Raw genomic sequence first — 27,734 nt, forward strand, 5'->3', positions numbered from 1 at the left:
GGGGCTAAGAGGAAGGGGGAATGGGGAATTAATTGTTTAATGGTGACAGAACTTCAGTGTGGCAAGATGGAACAAGTTCTAGAGATGGATGGTGGTGATGGCTGCAAGATAAGAATGTACTTAATGCCACCAAAGATGGTACGTTTACATGCATGATACCACATTAAGGAGTATATTTAAAAACAGAATAGCAGCAGGCAAGTGAAGGTATAGACTGGGGTTCAAGGAGCGCGGGGTGGAAGAGAAGAGATTTGGCAGTTGGCTACCACAAACAGGGGCAGGTCCTTTCCCAAGCTCCAGGCCTGTGAGCCCCATGGGCTCCACCCAGGAATTCCACGACTGAGTGGTGAGCAGGTGGGATAGAGAACCCCTCTCCCCATTTTCTTTGGAAATACTGAACTCAATTTAATTTAACAAAGGACCTTTAAAATCTTTTAAAATCTCTGACCTCAGAAACAGAGGAAGAGAAAGATACCCGCAGACATGCACTTCTGCCCCCTGTCCATTTCCCATTGCCCCTTCTCAGAGAATATGGACACTAAAAGTAGACCACTCAACCCCAGGGAAAGTGCACAGGCACATGGACAGTGTTCTATCTAGCTTAGCAAAGAGGTAGCCAGAGCCAGCTCGGCAAGATGGCGCCATCTGCATTGTTGCACTTGGTCAGGCTCCTGGCTGGTCCAGGACTTGGTCAGGCTCCTGGCAGGTCCAGGCCCCTGAGTGGCTCCTCAGCGTGGGCAAAGGCCTGTGTCTGAGAGCCACATGACAAACGCGACTGGTTGGAAATCAAACTGACCTTGGGCACATCTGTCTTCTTGTGGTTCCATCTCATCAAACAACATAATGAAGATGTTTTAGAGCATAAAAGAAGAAATGGGTTGGAACAAACTTTGGAAATACAGCATGTTGCATAAAGTGATTATAGCCGTTCTTTTGGATTCACCAATACGTTGAGTTAAATGTGAGAGGAAAAAATTTTATGTGGATGTATGTCAAGTCAGCATTTGCGTTTCTCGTCATTACATGAAAAAAATCAAACTATGTCTGTATTCTTCAGATTATGTGTATTGTGACAAAGTGTGGGAAATGTCAATGCTAAGACCCATTACGAGAAATATTTCGATGTGGAAGTTCCTGTGCTGATAACAGGGTCGGTGGTAATTAAGGACACATGGATAAGAAAACTTGTTTAGGAAATAGATTTTCTTCAATCACTGCTTAAGGATTTACTCCTTATAGCCACTCTTAACTTCTAATCAAAATAGTTTTCAGTGGGTCAGGGTGTAGAACTACTTTATCACTCAAAATACAAATGAGCCCAAATACTGTTTTCTTCTAGAGGTGTCATTTTGGTAAGTCAGAAACTAATGATGAATCTGATTACCAGGCCAAAAACAAACAAACAAAAAAAAGGTAGCCAAGTTGAGCTTCATCAAACAAACAATTGTCACCTAGCCATGGAGGTCATCTTGAACTGAAAACTAGGAAACCTCCAGAAAATCCAACTCACACAAGCAGACATTCAACAACTACTTGGAGATGCATATATTCTAATGGTGAAATGGCTTTAGACCCAACAGTTATGAAGGAAAAATTGGACTAGCTCTAGGTCTTTTCAGAATTCATGGGCACGCATCAATTGGTCTAAATATGACAGGCTTTTTTCTATAAATGTGATCCTGGATCCAAAAAGTCCTGGGCCCAGGCCTATTGTGCCTGCCTCCTCCAATGTGATCTGTAATTCTGCTCATTAGGGGGCACTGGCCTCTGGAGCTCTGGTCTTCCCACTGAGTATTAGGCAAGCCCTCCAGCCCATGACTTGCTGAAACTACCATTTTTTAAGTGACATTACTTTAAAAAACAGAAACAACTGAACTATGAATATTAAAACTTTTTATCAATGTCACCAATAGAACTACTTCCTCTGCATCCTTGCGTCCCTTCTGCAACAATCCATTCTTCGACCTAAATATTTTTAATCCTTGGGTGGATATGGACGTCAGATCAGCAATTATGCCCTGCCCATGGGAAGTTTAGATCACTGGTCATCCAAGCCTACGTTTTTATTCAAGCTCCTCTCTATTCTACAATTCGCTTGTCCCTTTATTTACCTCATTTGTAACTTAGGAAAAGATGGCTCATACGTGGGTCTTGTTGGGCTTCAGAAATCTTTAAGGACAGACTTGTAAAAAGAAAAAAAGAAGAAGAAACGCGTGAAATGTGTCAGGGAAATGGAGCTCCCATCATTTCACTCACAAATTTTGCCTTTTAAATGTAGTTCTCCTGCCAACAGTTCAGTGAAAGATCGTTTCCTTATTGTCATTTATTAGCCGTGACAGGTAGCAACACGGCTCTCAGATAGAGTCTCCCTTTGCCACAATTATCTAGTAATGCCTGCAAGGCAGAAGACTGCTCTAAACTCCTTCCTTCTGGAATGCTTCTCCCAAAGGCAATAGTTCAAAGCAAACCTCTATTAACTGGAACAGTGACATCTGCGGAATTCTCTGGATGGGAAGATCCCACCACTCCTGCGGTGATACCAGAAACTAAGACATAATTACTTACTCTCCCGTCACCAAGAAATCAAGTCCATCCACCGTGCGTGTGTGTGTGTGTGTGTGTGTGTGTGTGTGTGGAAGCCTTATATACCCACACTGAGAGGATCACCACCCCGTAAACAACTCAACCACCAACTGTCAGTGGACATACTTCCTTCTTGGCGAGGATCTTTCCTTGTTCAGCTCCTCCCAACAGGGAAAAAAATAACCGTTTTTTTCCCCCGCTAAAATTCCATGTAACCAATGGGACACAAGATAAGATAGTACCAACATGAAATAAATTAGCTGCACTACTGGCTTATTAGCCCTTAGACGTATTTACGAATGTGACATAAAAATTACACACTCCTTGCTAACAGGGCTCATGACTTGTAATGGGCAGCTACATAAAAACCTAATATATTTTCTTTCTTTAAGTGTCTTTACCTATTTCTTTCTTCTATGTACCTTTTGCCTTACGCATTTTAGAGCAGGGAGCCAAGTGGCTGGGGGGGTAGAGAAGAGAGAGAAAGAAAAGAGAGATTTAGAAAGAGAATAAGGTGACAGAAGTGTCATGGAAGTGGGGAGCCTGGGGCCCATCAGGGGGACAAGATGACCCATCAGATGGCCCGCACCTGAGACTTCAACCCGGTCCCTAAAGACGCATGACCCATCAACCCCAGGGAAGCACCCAAGCCTGTCCCTCAAACTGTCCTCTGAGCATGAAAACATATGTGATGTGTTCCACAGACAGTACAGAAAGGACAGAAATGGAGAGTTAAGCCTATAGTGAAAATATAAAAATGAACATACTTCCGTGCGGTAGATTTTAATAAGATTTTAATAATATCGGTGAGGAGCCCAATTACAGATCGCCCTAGAATACAGAGCACAAAATCTCAGAGACAAAATAAAAATTCATGAAATCAGAAGAGCACTTTAGAACGGTAATCATCTTTAGGATAAAGAACCCATTTTCTCAACAAAGCTACTGAGCACGTTTAATAAACATGAAAGGAGATTAAAGACGAGGCTCAGACAGTCACAGCCCCGAGCCGCCAGGACTGGAAGGTGAAGACACTGTGCTGGCGGCTCCGTGACCCCCTGCCGAGCAGCCTTGGACGAGAACCGGGTTGGCACGTGGAGGAGCAGCGATGCATCCACAGGTAAAAGAAGCAGGTGCACATGCCACTTCCAGCCACATGACCCTGATGCCCCAGCCATGGTCTTGGGGGTCGACAAGGGGAGACAGGTTGTCTTTGTTGCTCCAGGAACAACTCATTATTCAGCTAAAGTAACGTAAGAGCTCCGTGTGGGGTGCAAACCAACGCGGGTCTCCACTTCTGGAAGGAGAACATGCTACCACCACCCACCCCCCGCCGGGGGCAGTAGGACTGCAGAGGCAGAGAAGGTGGCCCGGGCTCAGCTGTGCTCATGGCTTCTCAGGAGAGCTTGGGTGGGTGGCTAGCGGTTTCCCTCAACGCCCTGAAGCCAATACATCTGCATTAGCTCCTGGCATGGTGGAGGGGGTCCTATTCCCCCCCACCCCTGCCCCACTCAAAGGCACTACACGTTAGTCATGCCTCTTTTGGGTCAGATGTTTAAATCAGTGCATCCGTTCATCCTACCAGGAACACAACAATTACTGATTTGATTACTGATTTGTCGTCCCAGCACCTATAGCAGCGAGGAGCGGCTGTCCAAAGCCACCAGCATCTCAGCAAACCAGGAGACAAAGCAGGAGGCACCCCAGGCCAGCTCTACTCGAAAGGCCATCTACACGCTCCTTGGTTTTAAGCCCTAAATCAACAGTCTAAACAGATGCAGATTCCACATGACCAGAGAGGCAGTCGGGAAGATTCGAGGCTTTACATCCTTTAGATATCTAGTCTTGCTGTACTGGCTATTAAAAAGTTATGTGTAACTTCAAGATGAAAGGTATTAGCAGCTTCTTAGAAGAGGATAATCCCAATCTTTTGGAGATTTAATGAGATGTAACTCACTGAAGCTTCTGGCTCGGTTTGCTGTTAATTGAATCAAAGTCAATGACAATCTTGCTGCACTTTGGTGTGAATTTCCTAAACACAAGAAACAAAATATATCAAGATATTATCCAGCGAGTAGTTAAAGCAATTTGTTTACTTTGGCTTAACCTACATTTTCTGTGGGGAGGAAAAAAATTTCCCAGGATTCGCTTGATATCTTATCTCTATAGGAGCCAATTACAGTGCACCATACCGAGAGGAACACAAACCCGAAAAGACTAAGACAAAAAAAAAAAAAAGATGCATGCGGTGGCTCCGTCTGTATGTTCTGCAGCAACTGACTTCATGAATTATCAGGGAGTCAAAGGATTTCTAACAAGTTAGCTGCACAACATGACACCCGATTACTAGCTTTCCCAACAGATTTATCTTCCTTCCTAGGAAACTTCTGCAGCCAAGTTGGAATTGCTCAAAAGCAAAAAAGGGTAAATATTCTTTTGCCTCTTGTACAAACAGCAAAACAAACAAACAAAATTAGCTTTAGTGATGAGGAATTTTTAAAGTCACGTTCAAAAAATGCAGATGTAAAAATTTACTCAGGTAGCCTCTAAAACAGCTCAAAGGAAAATATTTGGGGACTAATTGCGTTCTTGTAAAAAGCCAGTAAAAGGTTAATACCTAATTGTTATTATGATGTAAATAATCTGGATTTAAAGTCTCAGAAGGCACAACAGTGCCTTGGGGATTCATTATGTATAATCCCTGTCCCCAGTGATGAGCACAGATAGTGTAAAGGAGTTGCTTTGAAAGCTTTCAATCCCAAAAGAAGTTTCCACCATGAATCCAAGATGGTTGAAAGGACCTGCCGGGAGAACATACCTCCCAATCTTTGCCTAGCAAAGATAACCGTAAAAGTCGAAATGACTTCCAATGTCAGTTTAAAATGTTGCTGTCAGAAGAATTCCTGGTGTTTCAACCTAGCAGGTTCCTTTCATCCTAAATTTCCAATGTCAGAGTTGTTACATTTACAAAATTTACCAAGGTTTAATGTTAATATTATGAAACTTGGGAATTTCACAATTTCTCGCTACTAGAGTAATTTAGCCCAAGCCCCAGAAAGCTCCTAACATTTAAGCGCAGTGTCATCCGTCAGATTATCTTCTGATACTCCTGTCACCGCTCTCAAAAATCCACTCCCCACACCATCTTGAGATCCTCAGCCCACTGCACTTAAAAAGAGGCTTCCAAGTGTGGAAGTCAGGCATCTCGAGAAGAAATTAAATGTCATCCAAGGTCGAATGTGTTTCTTCATCCGGCCTCCACCCACCCTTTCCCCGAGCTCTTCCCACGTACCTGAAGGCCACCCCAGCCATATCAAACAGGCGCCTCGCGGCAGTCATCTCATCGCTGTCATGGTATTTGTCAGATATGAAAATAACTTCTTTTATACCTTCAAAGGCAACAGCAGAAGAAGCCCCGTTAGTATAGACACACAGAGCTACTGCGACAGACACGCAGGGGCAGACGGAGCCCAGTAGTGTCCGTGATGAATTACCCTTCCCGAGCCTGCTCGCCCACAACGGCCACTTACCGCCACCCGTATCTGCCACCTTCCAATACAGCAGACGACAGATTATTTTTAATCTGCCCTCCAGTCTTTATGGATTTTTTTTTTAAACAAATGCAAAGTGAAAACATGTCAAGTAGTCAAGCCTTGATCCAATTAACAAAATTTTCCTTACTGTGGGCAATCAGATTTCCTTATTCACAAGGCGACTACTCGAAACACAAGAGGCTGATGCTGGGGGTGGGGGAGGAGGGGGGAGTGGAGCGTGCTGGCAAAAATCTGAGGTAAATGCCCTCCATGCTTCTGAAAATGGCTCTAAGAACTGATTCCAGGCAGCTCCATCGACAGCAGTTCCGCTTTCTTTTCCTGTCCCCCAGGGCAGCGCTAACTGGAGGGACGAGAGTCTGGGGGAGCAGGGGGGACACACTGCCCTGTCCTCCACCAGCCTCCGAAGGGACTACAGGGAAGCGGGGTACGAGCTGGGGGAGGAAAACTCCCAGAGGGTCGTGCACCACCAAGGAAGGAGCCCAGAACATTCTTCACCAGGGGCCGGCCCCTGATTCTGCTGCCACCGGACCTCTTCCCCTCGGAGAAAGGCTCCTGATAAACAGGCCCTTTAAACCACGCATCTGGCTAACATGATAAGTCTTTAAATCTCAAGCTGAGAGTTTTATGGAGACAAAGTGTAGCCGAATCTCAGATGCGACAGCATGGAAAAGGTGAGATATTCAGAACACAACGGCGTAGATTTACGGTAACTGTAATGTAAGGAAAACTTACAGTAGCACCATTCGAGTCAGATGACATTTATATGCAGAGATATGTTTAGGTCCTAAAACCTCTACCATATATTAATAAAAATTAAAATTTCATATACAGACTCCCAGCTGACCTTGCTTCTGACAGAAGTTCATTTCTCTCCCTCCCCCTAATCTATGCACGACGTGTCGGAGAATGGTGAATTGGCAGTAATTATATGCACTACCTGTGTTGTTTCTCAGCAGCCGGCAGTTTAAGAAGTTGCAAACTAAATTAAAAACATGCTAAGAATCACAGAGGACACAATTAGTCTTAGACTACCTGGCACCAGTCAAAAACAGAACACAGGAAGTACCTTGCAAAGTTGCGAGTGCAATTAATTTGGATCTAAACAACAGCGATTTCAGATCAAGCCCGTCTGCGGCGACGAGAAGGCGACGATGCAAATGTGACAAATGGGAGGGGGCCCCTCCTACCTGCCTGGATGATGAGCTTGGCACACTCATTACACGGAAACAAGGCGACATACATCGTGCAGCCCTTCACGTCGGCTGAGTTCTTGTTCATGATGGCGTTCAGCTCGGCATGGCACACTGCGGGTTTGAGAGAGAAGGAAAGAAAAACTTAACAGCGCGACTCCCGAGGAGTTGACTAATGTGGCTGAAGCATTCCACTCGCCTTTCTTTGGGAAAAAACAAAAACGTGTATAACAGACTCGATTTCTTAAAAACTGACCGGAAACTGGAAGGACAGAACACCAAATGAGGGCCACGCAGCCCGACAGGTTGGTGATTAGCCGCAAAACCATTCGCCCTGGCAGCCTTCGGTCTGCAAGCACCCCAGCAGCCAGGAGAGGCCAAGGTCAAGTATCTTCGCCCACCCTGAGCAGGGCAATAGCTCGTGGCTCCACAAGACCCTGGGGTACGGGACTGCGCACATAAAATGGCTCATTTGCGTGTTGATATGCACATGCGGGATCTTGGCCGTGACCATGAAGAGGGCAGGTTGCGATTTCCAGAGCAAGAGTCAGGAAGTGAAGCAGAGCATTTCTATCCCACGGGACTTCCCTCCCCTCACAGCTCTCGACCCCCATACACAAAAGGATGCTGGCAGATAACCAGTGGTTTGTCTTACATAAGAAAAAGCTTCCTTTGCTACTGAAAAGCCAAGTTCTGGCTATCATGGCCCATTCCACCAATGATCCCCAAAGAGTGATCCCAAGTCACTCGCAGATCTGCCTGAATGCAGTCAAAGGGAGCAGCCTCCTCTCCTCTCTTGCAAACCTGTAAGCCCGGCCGTCTTCCCGGGCGTTGGCAAGGTGTCCCATCCCCTAACTAGCTCACAAGGGCGCTCCTCCTCTCAAGGCAGTGGTCCTCACCGCTGTGATTGAGTTGGGAATCCCCTACCTGCACTGGGAGGCTGCCCTATTGCTCTCATACACTGGTATTTAAGTTTCTGGGTGCGTTGCTAAAACTCTATTATCCTCTCCCTGGCAGTGATTTGCAAACCTGTCCGCGCTCATCCGGGGTGTGGCCTGGGATTAAGAGATTTCCCACCTGATTCCAACATGCAGATGCATTGCAGAAACACTTCGTTGCAGAACCCTCTAGTAAGTCCCAAGAGACCTAACACATACTAAGCGCACAAGTGCCAAAGTCAATGTTTATTGAACAAATTAATGACAATCTGGCCATGGTCCAAATCATACAAAACTGCTGGAATTATAAATATGGGGGGCCTCCAGTGGACCCCCACTTGCTATCCTCTCCAACTGACCAACCTTCTGCCCTGAACAGCTTCTTCTAGGAGCACGGGAGCCTTAAATGAAGAGTAGCTTAAATTCATAGTTCTTGGACATTGTAGCCCTGACGTACTCGCTTAGTCAATGAGCCTTTATTAAGATCACAGCCCATCAGAGAATAGTCCCTGCTGGCCGGCCACAGAGAGACCTGAGCCACTCTCCTGGGGATGATAGGAGAGAGAAGAAAGGCTCCCTGGCTCAGTGGCATTGAGGACACTGGCCTCAGAGAGTCCCCTTCAGCCCCATCCACTTCCCTGGTGACCAAGATGTACCCCAGCAGGGATTAACACTTGCTCCCTGTTAAAAACAATTACATGTAATTGTTTCTCTTATTTCCCCCTTGAGGGCAGAGACAGGTAGGTCTTCGAGGTTCTCTGTAAATTTCCCAGAGTCTAATGCCCTGCCGTGAACATAATGGGGGTTAAATATTTATTGAATGAATAAAGGAGGAGATGCAGACTCCAATTGTTGATGGTGATGCTGGGAAATCCAGGAAGTCCTCTTAAATTCAAATATCGAGAAGAGGCTTTCCCATCAAAAAATATTTTTTGGTGGTGTTGGTATTAATCTCCAGAACTAGTTTCTGAGTCTGTTACTCACTGTTACTACCATCCTCTTTTGAATCTCTAAGAATGGTCCCATTGACTGCAACCGTCTTCCTCCAATTCATCCCAGGCAGTTTGGGATAATATTGAACATTGTATGGTCTGGATTCATTCATGAAAATTACCACGTGCAACCAATTCTCTTGGGCCCCATCTGACATCCCCATACTAAGGGCAGCAGATAGAAATAAAACTTGGAATCATCAACAGAATTCCCTTCTCTTAGCTACAAAATAACAAGAAGAAAACTACAAAGCTTCTTGTTAGAAACATGGCCTACTGGGCTGTATGAACAACCGTGTCGGACACATGGGAGGCTCTATTTTTTAAGTTTTAAATTCTTCCTTTTGATCTTTATTTTTTTACTTAAATTCAGTTAATTAGCAAACAGTGTACTCAAGGCCCAGTTGCCGCTCGAAGTTACGTGACCCTCGACAAGGTGTGTCCTTCCTGTATTTCCCACTCTGACAAAGTGCATTTCCAACTAACTAAATAAAAATGAATTTTGAAATACCAAGTCATCTAATGCCCAGCTTTTTCCTACTGTGTGTCCAGTTTCCTCCCTCTTTCTTCTAGAACAGCTGACCTCCAAGACAGGCTCCCGACAGCAAATCCTGAGCCTTCTCTCCTAAGGCCAAGGGCAAGAGGCAGCCTTGGCCCAGCCTACTGGAGGCCCCAGCCCCTCCTGATTCAGGCTCTCTCCATTCTGCATGTCCTTGGTCTCCACTCTCAAGAAGCCACCTTCTCGGCACTTCAGATCTCTTTTCTTCTTCCTTCTTCTTTTTCTTCTTCCGTCTTCCTTCGTCTTCCTTCTTTCAAGACGAAATCGTCCTTCCTCCAACTGCAAGACTAATTTATTTTTTAAACAATCATCTCTTGACTTCGTCACACATCCACAACCTCTGGGTTTTGCTAAACCAATACTTTTCAAACTGTAGGTTAAGAAATCAGTTTAGTGAGTTACAAACGGCTTTTTCCCTCTTTTTAACACAGGGGAATGAAAATAGATGAGATCAGAATGCGTCCTACATGGCAAAGGTTAAGTCCAGTTCCTAAAAACTGTCGGAGGGGTGTGTGTGTGTGTGTGTGTGTGCTTCAGGTGTGAAGTGTTTGCTGCGTCGCCATATAAAAAGTGTGTAACTGTAGGGCACCTGCGCGGCTCAGTTGATTAAACCTTGACTCTTGGTTTTGGCTCAGGTCATGATCGCAGGGTCATGGGATCCAGCCATGTGCTGGGCTCCACGTTCAGAATGGAGTCTGCTTAAGTCTCCCTCTCCCTCTGTCCCTCCTCGCTTGTGCGTTCTCTCTCTCTCTCAAAATAAGTAAATCTTTTTAAAAAGCATGACTATGGAAAACTATTGACTTCTGTAATATGTTATTAATATTTACAACAACTGGCCGGGGGGTGGGGAGAAAAGGCCTTGATTTGCGAAATCTGCCGATTTCAGTGTGACCGCTCCCACATGCCAGTTTCAAGGTCCTGGCATGAAACTGACCCCCCTCAGAGTTGGGAAGAGAGATGCAGGGTTTGCTCAGATGAGCTGGTAGGAGCGAGCTCCCACTTACACCCCTGGGTGGCCTGATCTTCACCCAAACCCAGGCCTCTCTGGGTGAATCTTTGGATTTGCCTGCCCGCTGGGCCCCCAGTTAGCAACAGCTCTCCACTCGAAACCCTCTCAGGCACTAGACACTGTGGAGCCTCCTACTTCTCTGTGGGTCCTTTTCTTTCTCTCGCCTCTCGGGGGATCTTCCAAGGTTCAGTCCTGCTCTTTCATTTTTCTCCTGTAGTCCCTAAGTCTTCATGCATCTGTAGAGTCTCAGAAAGCAGATCGATGTGGTAAAACCCAGTGTCCTGTCTTATCCGTGGGCCTCTGCGCTGGATGGTCTGAGGTTTCGCTGTGACTTTTCTCTCTATGACAAATACTCCATAGATATTTGACAGCAATAAATGAAGGAATAAATTTATCTTTTTCTAGTGCTAGCATTTTTCCCGTGTCACCCGGGGACAACTACAGCAAGAGCTACAAATATATAAGAGCCAAAACCAACCAACAAGGAGTGGTCCTGTTCATGACCTTGACATGCACACAGTTTTTACATCTGTAGTAAGCACAGGACAGGGTATTTCAAAGTACACAGTCCCTAGGAAGTATTCATAAGATAGCTAAAGTGTCCCCTTCTGGGCACATTTGCCAATTACCTACCTAGAATTATGCATCTATGACTAAGCAATGACCAACAGACATCTCCAAGTACTACAAGTGTATTTGATAAGTGCAAAGAGTGACACCAAATCTATCAATTATTCTCACCATTGTTTAAAACGAAGAGAATCAAATGCTGAAAATACCAGATTCATGCATATAAAGTTCCTGATTGCCAGAAGGAGAACCTCTGTTTCAGGTAATTATAAGACAATTCATACGCTTTGGTCTTTTTTTCCTCTTCTATTACTAACTGTCAGAATTCAGAACGGCATTAACCTTGGGCCACTGAGAAGAGATTGTATAATTAGAAAACTGTATTTTTCAAATTCCCTCTTACTAGGGCTTGATTAATCCTTACTGTCTCAGGTAGGCGGTTCTCTCAAAGTTTGACAAATTAACAGGATATATTCCATCCTGGCTAGATTTAAGAGATTCAACATTTTATAGATTTGACTTTCATCTTATTTGATACAAGACTAAGACAACATCTATTTTAGATAGTACTATTATTAAGGTGACTTAAATAGGTTTTACCAAAAAAAAAAAAAGAAAGAAAGAAAGAATCTTGAATAATGCTAAACAAAGGCTAAGTATGGCACAAATAATTTAAGGGGTAACAGTGTGGTTCTACCCCTCACCTCCTTAGGGGGTGAGGCCCTCCCCCCTCAGCCTATTAAATGAGGGGTGGCTCGGAGGGTCACACAGCCAGTTTCTGCACCACCTTCCGCCACCAACCTCCAAGCTGGACCACAGGAGCCCCAGTAAGTCTCTTGGGAAATGTGCCTCTGCCCCTGACCTTGAAGGTTCGAGGGCTGGGTGGCCGCCCATGGGAAAAGCACGGATGGTTCGCTTGCTGACAGGCCGGAGGGATAGGACTCAAGGGCCGGGAAGCATCTGCTCACGGCCTTCCAGAACGGAAAGGTGGAAGGCTTCACCCTGCAACTGATAACATACACGTCGCGGGGTGCCCGAGTTCAAAGTTGACCCTGTGCATTTTTAAAAATAACTCGAAGTTAATTTTTATAAGATATTTCACTTCTGTTCTATTCTTTTCATCATCACCTCTTGAAACAAGGATCTACGCGCTTATATTTCAAGGGTCCTATAGCTGTCAATCACTGCACCCGGCGCGCCCCTCTACTGGGGCGCGGGCACCCTCTTTCCTGTGCTCAGAGCCCCACTGATGCGAAAAGTCCATGGAGGGGTGGGGCGCGAACTTGCTCCTGGAACAGATCATTTAGGCAACTGGGGCTTCGGGAGCTAAAATGGAATTTCAACTACTTTTTTCTTAATTATTGAAAGCTGTCCTGACAGGGCCTCATACATCACTGCCAGCCTCCAAAGTACCTATCCTTCAAGTCAATAATTTAACAGCAGAGTAGCCTCTGCATTGAAGCCCCCCACCAGCCTACCACCACCCCTGGAGTACTACCCACAACGTTATCAATGTCCACTACTAGGGCTTCCCCCAAATCCAAAGCATTGCTAGAATTTAGCCCCTAGGCAAGGTCAAAACTCTAGTACCTTATCTCCCCTTCCTGAACTTTCCATATCTGTAAAGCAGCTACCGAATTCAGGATCTGAGTTTTCAAAGGATTTGAGCTAAAGGTGGGGGCAGGGGGAGGGACAAACGACTTGGAAACAACAGTCGCACCATGTCCTGGAGACAATCCCATCCACACAGGCCCATGGACCACGTTGACCATGTGCAGCCTCTGCTTCTCCAACTCCCTCGAGCGCCACCCCCCCCACACCCCAGTCTTCCTCGCCGACACTTCCTGGCATACTCCAAAGCAGATCTCACTCTCAGGGCCTCTCAGGCAGAGCTATCCCCCTGGGCGATAGAAGGAAGAGGAGACAGTTTTAAGCTGTAGGCACGTCCCGCAGACGTGGAGTGAGGAGTTCAGGTCACAGGCGGAGGGCTCACAGGGCTGGGCACCGGGGCTGTGGGAACAGGGGAGCCCAGTCCTAGAGCTCAGGCCCCGCTGGGCAGGAGATGCCTGAGCCCCAGGCAAAAGGCTAGAGACACAGAGAAGGAGCAACAAAGAGGGAAAGCAGTGAAAAGAGGCAGGAAATGGGCTGAGAGGTGGAGGGGGACAGGGGCCAGCCCGACTGCCTCACCTGACCACGTCCACCTGCTCAGAATCAGACATTGCTGCCCCCCGGCCCCACCCTGGGCAGTGGGTGGTCTTTCTATCCGGAGGATGGAAGGAACTGGGCCTCACAACCTTCTGGCTTTGAGGGACACACAACCCCAGTGGAGAGTTGATGATGATGACCTCGTTAAGTCTGCGGGTGAAAATAAACACAGGTTCCAGCGATAAGGCAGAGGAAGCCAGCCCCGAGCCTGGGAAACGTCCGGAGTCTGTTCCATCACCGCGCTGTGCCCAGAGAGGAGGTCTGTAGAAGAAAAGGACAGCAGAAAGGCATTCTGGCCAGGCCCAGGAAGACGGAGATGAGTCACTCACTCGGAAGGCAGCCAAACCCTCCAGGCTCTGAGGGAAGCCCCGAATCCTAGGGCCCCCACCTGAGGCAGCTGGAACTTCCCACCTCCACTCCCCCAGTGTTCCTCAGGGCTGGAAGAAAGGCACCCGGGGCCTGGCTCTGCCTTCCCCTCACTTCCTCCCAGGGTGACCCCTTGGCCACTCCTCACAGGCTCTCTCTCCTCCACCTGCTGATTCTAGGACCCTACCCCCCTTGTGGAGCCTCAGTCTCCTGGCCTGTGAAATGGGAGAGAAAAAGACCCGTTAGAGTGACTACGGTCTGTGAAGAGCGCGGCACAGAATTGCAACCTGGTCAGTGCTCGTGCTCCCTAAGCTCTCCGGCCCGGGCTGTCCACCTGAGACCCAGCAGCCCCGGGCTGCTCAGCTGGGCGGTGGGAGAGCAGACGTTTCTTTTTCCCTCTGTCCTACCCTGGTCCCCATCCCCTGCCCCCTTCCTCTCTGCCTCTTGATAAGTAAGGCTGCTGGTAGCAACGCATGGCACCCGGGGGAACCACTTAGCCCCAATGGTAGTGCTTAGGGCTAAAGAGATTTCTGACTGTGGTGTTTCCATTATGGACAATAAAGCCCCCAGAACTCTAATTACATTGCTTCCCTATGTGCTGAGGGCACACAATCAGGTCAGAGGGAGGAGGGTGTGGAAATGCTGCATTTCGTTGATGGGTAAGCCGTGCCTCGCTCCTGTCCTACCGTTCACGTGAAACACGTGTTTGATGCCTAAGACGTACTCCAGAAACATGAATTGAAACAGGACACTAATCACTGCTTGACAGCTTTGGAATGCAAATACACACAATAAAGACTCCAAGCTTCCCTCTTGCGTTAATAGCTTACAAAGGGTAAACTGGGACGGAGCGGTGAGCACTGGAAGAGGAGTCAGGACGTGTGTGTTCTAATTAATTCCGGCTCTACTGGGCCTGCCTCAGGCAACTCACTGATCTTGTTTCGGCGTGCAGAAAATGGGGCTTAACCCACCTGCCTCCGGTTTCTGAGATGAGACCGGAGCCGTGACCCTGCCCTACTTTTCTAGGACGTGACTCTGGCAGGCCTTCTTCACTCCGCACAGCAATCTCCTCCCCGACTCCCCCGTGTCCAAGCCCGCTCACGCTCCTCCTCCCTCCCGCGGCTGACAACCTTGCCTCATCCTTCACCGAGAGGCTGCCGTGGATCACATCCCCCTGCAACTCCATGGACCTCTGCACCGGCTGCCGGCTGCCCCCCCCACACACCCCTACCGCAAAACCTAGTGACCCTCTTCTATAGCTAATGAACCTTCCTGGGAGACCAACCCCGCACACCGTCGCAGAACTTCCTCTTTTTCCCTTTCTGGATTCCTCAGTCTCCTACAGACATAGAAACCCTTCTCCTGGTCCCATCACGCGATCGCCCTCTGTCTTCAAACACAGCTCAAAGCCATGTCTCTATGCCGGCCCTGTCCCCTCACCTGCTGCTGGCTCTCCGTCTGCCATGCCATCAGAACTGCCCACAGCAGCGTCAGTAATGACCTCCAGGTCGCTAAACACCGTGGACATTTGTTGCCCTTCTTAAACCTCTCAGTAGCCTTTACGGAGGCTGACGGCTCCCTCCTCCTCCTTAGAGCGTGCCCTGAGGTCCCTGAGGGCTCCCACCTTGTCTGCCTCCTCCACCCAACCTCTCAGCGTGCCAGACCTCAGAGACCAGCCCAGAGTCCAGCCTTTGCACCGTCACTCCATCCCCTCACCCATTTCCACGGCCCAATGTCACCTGAATGCCAAACATGCCCCCACAGACGTCCCCAACCTAGAATTCTGTCCGCACTTGTGTACCCAACTGACTAGGTGACACCCCTACAGGGAGGACTCACAGACACCCCACACTTCAGGGTCCAAATCTTCCCCCAAACTGAGGTGCTCAAGCTGGAACTGCCTGAGAGAGTCACTCTCCCTCTAGGACCCCCCCTATCGCCCAGCCCTCTTGAGGCTGCTTCTAGAATACACCCCAGACCCATCTCCGACACTCCTACCACTGTCACCAGAGAGACACACGTGCCAGTCACTTCAGGGCTGCCATCCTTGTTTCCATTCCTGCCCCGAACCATCCACACATTCCCTACACACCAACTCAATCTCGTAAATCCAAACTCCTTATCCTATAGTCCCCAGCCTCATCTCATTACTCCAACCGTGACCTTGACCGACCTGGACCTTCACCGCTAAGCGTGGGCCAAATCCTTTCCCTCCCACATAATACTCCAAGCACCTTCTTGACCAAGGGCTTGCACCAAGCACAATTCTCAGCAAGGAATGTCCTTCCTATCCCCAAACACTGACCAGCCCACCTTGACCTCTTGGGAACCCATCCAGTCCTCCAGGTCTCAGCCCAACAGTCACTTCCTCAGAAAGGAATAGTCAACAGCATCTGTTGATTTGTCTACCTCCATCGCTGAGTCTGAGTTGAAAACACAGACCTTGTACATTTCGCTCACTACTGCAGAGTGCTTGGCATGGGACACGCTAAGTGAACAAATGACCACAAGTGAACATCGTCTGAAAACTGTATTGTGATATAACATATAGTCATGATCCCCCATCACCAACAGACAGCTCGTAACGGATCAAAGAAGAGCGGGCTTGTGAGTATTTCAATTCCTAAAAAGTTGTAACTCACTTGCAGAAGGAGGAACGACAGTGAGGAATTCCGCTTCCCTCTTTCACCTAAACTCAAAATTAATGGCGTTTTGAACAAAGTCTTTTAATTGCAGAATTAAAAAATTCATGCTCAGTTATCATATTCAATATTTTAAATTTACTATGGCATCTATCATTTGGAAGAAGCACTGAGATAAAATTTACACCTCTGCTAATTGGCCAGGACCGACCCTCCAGAGAGCATGAGCAGGAGGAAGAGTGAGCGCTCCCTCGAGCTCTAACTCCATTCTTTCACCAATGTTCTCCACTCAACCCACGATTCCCTGATGCCGTGTTTCAGGAAACACTGTCATGCTGACGGATTCACAAAAGGATCTCTGAAATCCTTCCTCTCCATTTGGTTTGGTCTTAGAACACCCTCTGGTCTCCTAGAGTTCTAAACCTGCCTCCTCTATTCTATATTTTCTTGGACTTCGATGTGGGGTCTTTTTCAACCCTCCAACCTTTTTTCATCCAATGTCTATGAATCTCCATGTTTGTGGGGTGACCTGTATCTTCAACCACCCCCGCCTGCTCATGCGTCCTGTCTCTGTCCGACTTGGAGTCATCTTAGAACTGGCGCAAGTTTTGACCACTGGAGCACAGGGAGAATACAGCCTGCTGCTCCCCTTAGTAACTCATCCACCCACACACGCGCGCGAATATCCTCTCTGTGTCACTGCCACCAACGGCTTTTTACAGCTTGGAAGCTTTCACCCAAGATGACTTTGGAACCCCCTTCAGCCCCATAGGCAGAGAAATGAGGCCCTAATCAAATGCAATCAAAGCTATATTGTTTAGGGGCACCTGGGTGGCTCAGTGAGTTAAGCCTCTGCCTTGGGCTCAGGTCATGATCCCAGCGTCATGGGATTGAGCTCTGCATTCGGCTCTCTGCTTAGCAGGGAGCCTGCTTCCTCCTCTCTCTCTGTCTGCCTCTCTGCCTACTTGTGATCTCTGTCTGTCAAATAAATAAAATCTTAAAAAAAAAAATAAGCTATATTGTTTAATTTTTCCTTAGAATTCTAGCACGGATGGAGTTCTCAGTATCATTTATTTCATAAAGATATTGAGAAGTAAATGTCAAGTTATGTTTAGCAAGCCCACAGTCACTGGGTATAAACACAGCACACTGGACCCGAGGCTCCGGAAGCCTGTCTGGGATTCTGCCCTGGAATCTGGTCATTGATGTTTTAAGCACTGTGGGGTCTTTCTTAGCTAATACGGATATTAAAAACATATATAAAATCTCATCCAAATATTTTTAAAGGTCCTAAGAAGTCAAAGCAAAATGCAATATAAATACATCCAAAAATCTCCAGGAACCCAGTTTTATTCCGTATTTCCTGGAGCAAACGGTATATATATATATTCTACTTTTTTACCACTATTAACAAAGTTAATGTTGAAATGTTGAAAATGTTGAACGTTGAAAAAAAAATGCAAAATAAGACCTTAGTCATTCAGCCTGATTTCAGAGACGATCGGCCCAAATCAGCAAAGAGATGTAGAATAGATCAACAGAACAAAGACTAACAAAACCCATCACTGTCAGCTGCTCTCTGCACCCCACTGCATGGCAGCCCAAAATTCCAGGCCAAAGACTTACTGAAATTGAAAAATTAAAGAAGTTCTATTTACCACAAGAATACCCACTTGCACTCAGAAAATTAACGTGCTCATATACCTAAAACCTAAAATGGGTTGAATGTGGCCCTAAAATTTTATTGATACTATTAAGTTTCTCAACAAACCTTTTATTTTGAGAGAGAGTACAAAGATGAACTTGAGCTTACTTCCTGTTCATTAATTTGGAAATCGCTACCCTTGGATTACTTAGGTAAGGTTGTATTACAGATTTCCATGAAGTAAACTGGGTCTTTATAAAACCCAGACAAACGTGTTTTTACGAGTAGGCTGGATCCTCACAGATGAGCATTTTAGGTTTTCCTGCACATGCTTTTCTACATATGCTTTGCAGAACTTGCTACTCTCTGTATGTGCTTTCTAGATATTCCTAGTGAAACTGTAATCCTTGGCTCGTCAAAAATAATTAACCCTGAATCTATAGATTCAAATATTTACACGAAAGGGCACCTCGCTGGCTAAGTTGATGGAACACGGCTCTTGACTTAGGGGTCATGAGTTCGAGCCCCACGTTGGGCGTAGAGATTACTTAAAAAATAATAATCAGTAATAAAATAAAAAAATAAAATACAGATAAAAATCAAATAAATCAACCCCCCCGATCATGATTTATTCTTTTCTTAAGACTATTTATAAACAGCTATCCCTGATCATGAGATATCCTTAAATTAAGCTGATTAATTTCCAGAGGGGGAGCCTCACACATAAGCTGTTGAATTTCCCCGATTGTCTAAAGCATCACACGATGAAACTTGAGTTTGCCCCTTGATTCATATGAATAATGGACTTTCTTTCTTCCTGGGATAAACTTGCTCAAAGGTTTCCCATTGATTTTATTCGTTATTTCATACAAAAGGTCCTCCTTAGGCACACCGTCAGGGCCACCACTGCTAGGAGGCCGAGCAGGGGAGGGACAGCAGGAATCTGCAAGTGAAATTAGAATTCTGCAGCCAAAGAAACAGCAAGTCATCAAGTTCACGGATCTGCTGAACAAAACCAGAGGGCGTTCAATTTCAGCTGGCTGAAGGAACAAATTTGATCTTAATTACGAAGAAGCTCTTACAAGTTTTGAGGAAGTCACAGCTCAAGAAGGATCAGCCGCCTAACTTCTTGATAAATTAGTTTCTCAAGACTAACCTTTTGGATGCCAAAGAAATACATCACGTGCGTGGCAGTCAGGAAAATGTCAGTGTTCAAGGGGGTAAGGTAAATGGCTAAGTGATCGCTAAAATGACATCTATGCATGCTTAGCAATATGCTAACTCTAAAAAATAAAGATGAGATTTAAATATGAAATTTACAGAAGCACCACCACACACTGGTAAAATGGTTGGAAGTTGCCAGGCTAACAGAATGCCTTAATGAATTCCAGCAGTGTCCTCCCCAGCGCTACCTCGTTTTTCGAGTTTTCCTGCAGAAACAGGAACTGACCCTGGAAGGAGCCCCACGTCTCCATTTCTGCCTGATGCATGAAGAATGAGGCTGCCACCCCTCCTGGGACATCAGAACCTGTGGTCCTCCCATGATGGGCACCTGGGAAACAGCAGGCAAAGCCATCCGGGCTTCTGGATTGATGGGGATGGAAGAGGAGGCCAGGTAAAGAGGCCTGCTCACCCACACGAAACCGCACAACAGGAAAACACAGGCGAGCTGGAGGAGCAGAGGGAACCCGACTTAAAAAATGCCAAGTTCAAAAATAAATAAATAAATAAATAAAGCCAAGTTCTGAACAATAGCTCTCCAGGATGAAGGATTGATGAAGTTGATTCCACTCCAGCTCCCTGGTCTGCAAACTACGTCATCAACATTGGTTATGGAGCCCCAAGGAAGGTGTGATCTCTGAATTACCACGAGTATTTTTACCTCCATTTTATAAAATTGGTATTTTGATTTAATGTGCTTCGTTCTAATGAGTTTCACAAAGAGAAAGGAACTCAATATGTCAGCTGAATACTTCATCCCAGGTTTGCAACCACTCCCTCCTAAAAATAAAAATCTTCCAAAGCTTTTTCATACGGTTAAATTAGATCAATCTGCTGCTTCCCAGTTTTTTAATTGTCACTCACGTGAAAAGGTGTCACTTTTAACGCTGACTTCTTCCTGCCACTTCATGTGACTGACAGAACCCTAGCTTTTGGATTTTTCAGGAAAAGAATGACATAAAAGGCAGTGTCTGTGGCAGGGGGAATTTTCATTTTCCATACTCATACTACATTATAATCAAATAGTTTCATGAAGTTTTGATCCCAAGGTTGGAAGAACCAAAACACCCTTTAAAAATGCGTCTCCAGAGACACAGCCGGGAAGAAGCTCCATCTTCCTACTATGTTACAAGTGTTCCAAGCTTCCCTCCTCTCCGCAAAGTGTCGATCAAGACTAATGACGCTAAACTTAACAGAATCAATAAGGAGAATTAAGTTGTATATGCTGCTGGTAAAGCCAAACTTACGTGGCTCCCAAGCTCCACGTCGGGGAAGCGCTGAAGCAAGCCCCGTGCACGCCACCCCGTGGGAAGTGAGGGCACCCCATGCAAGCCCCCGAGTTCGGGGCGGGGGGTTACTTTGCCTACGCCTCTGCATGCTCAAGGGCACGGTGCAAAGGGGAGAGAACGGGTGCTCCGCTGTGCTACGACCCAAGCAGCCTTTCAGAAAAGTTGAATTCCCCGGCCCCATGGGGGAGGCAGTGGCGTAGCAGAGAGCACCGATCTCAGAGTTCGGAGAGGTCTCCCTGCTTGCGTCGCATTAAGAAGGATACATCACATTTCTGGGCCTTTCTTTTCCCATCCATAAAAATGGGCAGGCTCAGACCCTGTGGGCACAGGACCCCGAGGCACTACTACGTTTCTGCAAGGGGTCCAGGCAGGATCCCCAGATTGCGGGAACATCATACGCCTTCTCCAAACACCAATGCTGGTTCATAAAACTCAGAGTGATGCAAAGGGTTACTGGCATCGAGGAGATTTTATCAACCATGGATTGTCTTACTCAAAATATGCCAATGGGGGCCCCTGAGTGGCTCAGTCAGTGAGGCCTCAGACTCTTGAATTTGCCTCAGATCATGACCTCGGGGTCATTAGATCGAGCCCCACATGGGGCTCCATGCTGGGTGTGGAGCCTGCTTCAGGTTTTTTCTCTCCCTCTCCCCCAACAGGCGCTCTCTCTCTCAGAAAAGAAGAGAAGAGAAGAGATGCTAATGTTCTCACTTATATATGGAATCTTAAAAGAAAAAAAAAGCTCACTGATGCAGAGAACAGAGTGGTGGTTGCAAGAGGTGGGGTGGGGGGTAGGAGCGGATGACACGAGTGAAGGGGAGCAAAACGTACAAACTTCCAGGTATAAAACCAACAAGTCCTGGGGAGTGTGACATACAGCCTGGTGACTGCAGTGAGGAAAACTGTATTGCATATTTGAAGGTTGCTAGGAAAGCAGATCTTCAAAGTTCTCATCGCGCGCACACACACACACACACACACACACACACACACACGAATTTTTTGTAATGACATAAGGTGATCCATGTCGACTGGACTTCTTATGGCCATCATTTTGCCATGTATACAAATAACCAGTCATTACATTATAACACTCGAAATCTAATAAAATGCTACACGTCAATTACATCTCCAAGAAAGATAGGGGGAGTTTAACTAGCATCATACTGGGGTCCGGGAAGTGTTGTTGACATTTGAGAGAGGATCCTCATGTATTCCAAAGAACAAAGACATGGCTGGTCTAGAACTCTGGATGATCCCTAACGCTCCTTTACAGGGATTAGCACATCATCTATCCTCCCTCAGCAGCTCGGCTGCCGATAATGTCGTCGAGGAAAGAAAGGGTTCAAATCAAGCCCACCCAATCCCAGACATTATCGCTGATCTTTCAGATTAATTTAATCTTAACATGAAAGTAAAACAAACAAAAAAAAAAAAACGAAAAACTTGCATTTTGGCCAATTATCACCAAACATTTCTATCACCACCTCCAAGGAGATCCAAACATGTGCTTCTCTGTAGCCCGAAATCCCTTGATAAAACAAGACTGAGTGTACAGTTTAAAACTAGTCATCATTATTTAGACTTAAAGCCCATCTTTACGTGTCTTATGATGGTAGTAACACTAAATGCCTTTTAGAAAGCATTTTATATTTAATAAAAATAAATAAATTAAAAAAAAAAAAGAAAGCATTTTATACCATCTACGACTTTTATGGTACATCAAAAGACAACTCTAGTGAAAGAAATTGTCTACATTCTAGCACAGCCACATGTAAAATAGATAATGGGCGAGCAAGGGCAAAGAGCTCTGAAAACCGAGAGGGAGCATATGGAGAGTACAAAATAATGCAGACAACCAGTGTCCTGAAACTCAGCAACTACTCAGTTAAAAAAAAAAAAAAAAAATCATTGAAGTTGGACAAATGCCATGGGTTTGGTTTGGTTTTGTTAATTCCTTTTGGAAAAGGAGCTCTGTAAGGTATTTGCCTCCAAGCTGGGGAAAGGCAGTGTCTAAGAACAAACACGATCAGCTACTGGAGAACACCTCCAAGTCAGGGGTCGCCAGTAGGAGGCAAAGCCTTTGGCCTCTAGGTCACTGCCATGATCTGCCCAGGGCTCACAGTGACCGAAGAAGAAAGGACAGGTCCCGCCTGGAGAGCCGCTGAGGATCCAAGGAGGACCGTCTACGCCAGTCCAAACACTGAAATTTTTTTACAAGAAGCCTCCGCTTTTTACAAGACTGACACCTACAGACTCCTTCCTTCAGCAGGAGACCCGAGGGTTCACCGTGTGGACTGGGTGAAAAACACCGTGGTTGTCCTTCGTCTCAGTGTAGACCAGAAACACATTGAACTTTTCATTCTCACGGTTTCTAAGTGGGACATTGAACCGTACTGTGCAAAACCACAGGTACTTCGCCGTGCACCTGCGAACAACTTACCGTTTCCCTTCCTCCTTACCATGGAAAGCTTACAGAATCACAATCAGGATGACATGAAAGTTTCTAAATACGTTAGCACGTTATTCATTTCAGGAGCCGCACTCGGCTACAACGCTAAGGCTGAGAAGACGGTTCGAACTTCTGCCAAGGCTGGAGTTAAAAGGACAAAACTGACAATCAAATCCCCCTAATCACTGAACTATGTTTCAATCCTGGAAAACTCAGACCTCCGGGCAGCCCCACACCCCCACTCCACCCCCAATCCTCAGTTCCCTCCCCACCGCCAGGCAGTCTTTCTTTTTCTTTAGAAAATGGAGCGGTTGCCCTAAGCAATCTAAAAAGAAACTCAAGGGGCTTATTTAACATGATTAAGGTCCAGGAACATTAGTAAAAATATATATATTCGGCTAAGTGTAGACTTGGAATTCTTCTAGAGAAAACCCCAGAGGCCAGCCTACTACAGAAGAGTCAACAAAGCAGAAAGACCTTATATCACTCCTCGACCCTCATTTCCTAAAGGCCCAATCTTTCCCATTTGGATGGGCTTCATCTACTTTACTCCCAACAGAGGCACTCCATTCATCTCCAGACAGAAACACAGGTCCTTGTGTTATGAAAAATCTACAACCAGCGTAAGTAGCCCCATTTCCCTCTTTTAGAACACTGGATGCATTTTCTCCAGGGAATTAAAGTGAAGCGAGGCTGTGGCTTGTCCCCCCTCAATCTCTTAAGTGGTTCTTCTTGGGGCTCAGATACTCAACAAGTTATAGGAAGCACCCTTCCCTAGTTCAAAGGTGGACCCCAGAGCTGGCCACGTCAAAGGTTTTTGGTTCCACGCATCTGGCTTGGGGTCAGACTACCAGCCGCCTTGGGAATACAGAGCCCGGCCTCCAGAACAGGAAGAAGATGCCAAACCATCCATTTCCTGATGTCCGGCTTGATGGAGGAAAGATGTCAGGGTTCAAAGCTATTGGCCAAGAAAAAATTCTTGGGAGGTCTTCGGCACAAAAAGGTTAAGGCACGGGGATAGGACCCGTGAGCAGAAAAAGCTGCCATGGGTCAAGAGGAGTGGCCCATTATGTATTTTCAAATTGGGAAGGGATTAGGGATAGCATCAGTAGTCTCTAAGGAATTTTGGAAGCAAGGTTCCCAGGAGCTTGAGTGGGCTAGCTTGTTAGGAAAAGGTCATTTATTGCTGTCTAATAAAACCCTAGTCATGAGACCCTTCAGATGTATATCAAAGGGTCATATGCTTGGGGGACAATTGCCAACATGTACCTTGGAGGGTGAGTAGAGATAAAGGAAATTTCCAAAGGAATTTTTATATGTTAAAGTAGACTTACAGGATCCTGGGGTTGGGCTAGGATTGCCTGTGCCCCTTAGCAAAGTCTTATCACGGAGGCAGCTGAGTCTCTAGAGGAAGGTCACTCTGCCTGTTTCAAGGACTCATCAGGGGCTGTAAGTCCTAAGGAAATTTACTAACTTCTCTTCTGCCTTTGTTTCCCACATCACAGCCCACAGTCATTTCCTCCTTGTCAGAGATGAGTTGAGATTTCCTCTGTAGGCCGGAGGGGGGCTGAAGGAACCCTGCTTCTCATCAGAGCAAAGCCCTGGCCAGTCCTCGGTTAGCTGGCTTTGCTTCTGGGTAGCCAAGAAACAACCTGTGGAGCCACCACGTACATCCTCTGACATATCCCACCCCCGCCCCAGCCAGGGGCTGGGGCCCTCCGCAGAGACGTCCGCCATCCACGCGCAGGGGTTGTAGAGCTCGGTGGACCCCTGGAGCACCGGGCCAGGCTGCGTGACCACTCACATGCTTTCCATTCACAGACCCTCTCTGAAGCATAAAGGGTCGGGGGCAGCGAGCTAAGGTAGTTGAATAGGATTTTTCTTTTGCCCAGCTGTTGATGACTAAAAAGAGAGCATACTTAAGCACCAGCAAGGCCAAGCCACGAAAGCAGAAGGAAACACAGCCCAGGCCCTACCGTAAGGGTACTTGGTGTCCAGCCTGCTCTCCGCCGTCCTCCTCCAAGGTAGCAGGTCGTCGCTGCACCCGTTCGGCATTCCATTATACCCGATGCCCACGATCTTGTTTTCCGCATTCACGATGCAGGCTCCAACCTACAGGGAAACGTGCCGGAAGGCGTGGTGACCTGGCGAGGCTGGTGTGCCCCTGGACAGGCAGTGAATGAAACCAGAAGCTGGCAGAGCTCCAAAGCGAGCATGCGGCTTCCAGAGGCGTGTGAAGGGTTCTCTATGCCCTCACTTGCTTTCGGTGGCAGCTCTCACAAGCCAAAGAAAACAGACCCCCCAAACCCCAGAGGGGGTCCAAGAGGCCGTGAATGGTGGCCTGTGGAAAATGTAAGCACCTGAGGATGCAGCACAAAAGACAGATTTACTCTGCCTTTAAGTTGCCAAGGACCCGCTTCCGGCTGGGATTTGTTCATTTCCAGGTTATCTCGGTCTCTGTGTGTCCAAACATTCTAGAAAACTCACTTACCTGTGAATTTGGATCTTTGCTTCTCTGTGCCGATAAGAAGGCCACTGCCATGAAATACTCAGGCCATTCCAAATAGTCATCACGTTTTTTGCAGGGAACTTCACTCATGCTGGGTCTAGAAGGAAAACAGCGGTAGAGAAAAGCATTTTGGTACCCCGGCTTTCCAGATCAACGCAACTGCATGTCAACGTTGGAGCTGCAAAGTCAGACAATTTCTGTGACATTTATCCCGTCACAAATCACAGATCATGGAATCCCAGACAGTGTCTCGCCTTAAGAAAAAAATCAAGTTAAGTTACTGTTCCAGAAGTTCGGGTTTGGCATGTAGAGTTCTGCATTCCCAAACATTACATCTATGAACTGCTTTCTCATAGGATTTTTGTCAACCTGGTACAAATGCCTGCACCACAAATTGTTCTCATCCGTCACCTCCCCCCCATTAGGAAATAAGAGCCAGCACAAGGGGGAGGGAGGGATTATCGATCATCTGCTATCTTTCAGACACTGTGAAGGGTTATACACATCATCTTACTCAAGCTTCATTCCTAGCAAAGGTACTAACATCCCATCTTGCACAGACTCCCCTAAATCCCTCAGGATTATTATCCATGCCAAATTTCATTGGAGCTGTCCCAGCTCTGATGTTAACCAGATAATCTGTTCCTTTTCTTTCCCCTTAGCTTCCCCAGATGAAAACAGATGTTATCACCCCTGAGCATCACTTCTGAGTACTGAATCAAATGGGGAGAAACGATGGAAAGTGTCAGGAGCTACAACTGAGGCAGAGTTTTAGTACCATGGGCTCTACTCACTCAAGGGGCAAGGCATAAGCTGATCTACAACAGGGCCAGCCCCTAAACTTCCAGTAAGGGATGGGGTCCTTTCAAGGGAAACTAAACAGCACAAGGGAAGAGGGCAACCCAAGAACCGAGTGGGTGTCCCTGAGCATTCTTGAGAGTCTGGGCGGAAGGGATGTGTGAATTTCCAGGCACTTGGGCTTCAGCCTCTAGCCCTTGGCTTGTGCGGGTCAGTGCCTCAGACTGGGAGACCGTGAAAAGTCGCTACTGGGACCCATGATTATCCACTGATTCTGCTGCCCAAACTCTGTAAGCCCTCTTAACACCCAGCCATGCTGGACTGCACAGGTTTTACCACCGGCTCCAGGGTTAGCGTCCGTAATCCCTGTAGGGTGGCAGGTACGTGCCACTAAACAGGAGGTGGGAGGGACGCAGAGAGGGAAAGAGAGGTGTTACTCCAACTTCTGCTTTAACGCTCCGGGGAGCCCCGAACCCCAGCCGCAGCAACTCCAGGGGGACACACCGGGTTACCCGCCGGGACAGAACCCAGGCCCCCCCGCCCACCAGCCCTCTCGGACCCCACCCGAGCCAAACCACGCAACCCGAGCCTCCACGTGGGCGCAGGAAGTCCTGCCGGTTCCACCCTCCCCCGGCTTCCTGGGGGGAGCGAGTCTCCAGTGATCCGGCCCGCCCAGCCGGCGCCCGCCAGCCCCGCAGGAGGTTGCCCCGGGAGGGGTGGAGGTGGGGGGGATCCTCGGGCTTCCCCGCCCCGAGCCCCCGCCGCGAGCCGGGCGTCCAGCACCCCCGCGCCCAGCGCTCGGGCCGCCCCGCGTGGCGCGCACGCCGCGTACCCGCACCGCAGGGCTGGCCCCGGCTGGTCCTCGGCTCCGGCGGGCGATCGCAGGCCGCCACCCGCCGCCCCGCCGCCGCGCGCCGGGAAAGGAAGTCGGGAGAAGAGGCGGGGCCGCCGCGGGGCCGGAAGGGGACATTGGCCGAGCGGCCGCGCGCCCGAGGGAGGGGGTCCCGGCGGGCGCGCACCGGGCGGGGAACTCCCGGGCGAGGTCGCCTCTGCCTACCGGTTCCCGGCACGCAGCTCGCTCGACCGCGATCAGGCCGGCGACCTCCAGGACCAGCAGCGCCCGAACGACTCCTCCCGGCCTGGCTGCCTCCCTTTGTTGAGGCGGATGGTTTGGGACTTGATCCTGGCCGGGCGCCGGCTCCTGGGTGCCCT

The 27,734-nt window shown here is 47.6% G+C and overlaps 1 protein-coding gene across 2 annotated transcripts; it reads right to left on the minus strand.

The window, feature by feature from the left end:
• Positions 1-3,360: 3,360 nt before the first annotated feature.
• Positions 3,361-27,498, minus strand: DCTD (dCMP deaminase). 2 transcript variants are annotated; one of them, XM_047714468.1, is made up of 6 exons: positions 27,355-27,498; positions 25,707-25,821; positions 25,192-25,327; positions 7,325-7,441; positions 5,876-5,972; positions 3,361-4,615 (listed from the first exon to the last, which is right to left on the minus strand). In XM_047714468.1, the coding sequence occupies exons 2-6, from the start codon at positions 25,812-25,814 to the stop codon at positions 4,537-4,539; spliced, it is 537 nt and encodes a 178-aa protein (XP_047570424.1). In that variant the 5' UTR covers positions 25,815-25,821; positions 27,355-27,498; the 3' UTR covers positions 3,361-4,536. The 2 variants fall into 2 exon arrangements, with proteins under 2 accessions (XP_047570424.1, XP_047570421.1); XM_047714465.1 differs by lacking the exon at positions 27,355-27,498 and adding an exon at positions 25,935-25,974.
• Between the last annotated feature and the right edge of the window lie 236 nt (positions 27,499-27,734).

This window comes from Lutra lutra, chromosome 2 (assembly GCF_902655055.1).
Source record: "Lutra lutra chromosome 2, mLutLut1.2, whole genome shotgun sequence".
In the NCBI taxonomy this organism is placed as follows: domain Eukaryota; kingdom Metazoa; phylum Chordata; class Mammalia; order Carnivora; family Mustelidae; genus Lutra; species Lutra lutra.

Coding starts and splice junctions, on each gene's coding strand:
- DCTD (XM_047714468.1), bottom strand. CDS start 25,814: ATGAGTGAAGTTCCCTGCAAAAAACGTGATGACTATTTGGAATGGCCT. Junction 25,328..25,706: donor GCAAAGATCCAAATTCACAG/GTAAGTGAGTTT, acceptor GTTTCCCTGTAG/GTTGGAGCCTGCATCGTGAA. Junction 4,616..5,875: donor ATGGCTGGGGTGGCCTTCAG/GTACGTGGGAAG, acceptor TCTTGTGTTTAG/GAAATTCACACCAAAGTGCA.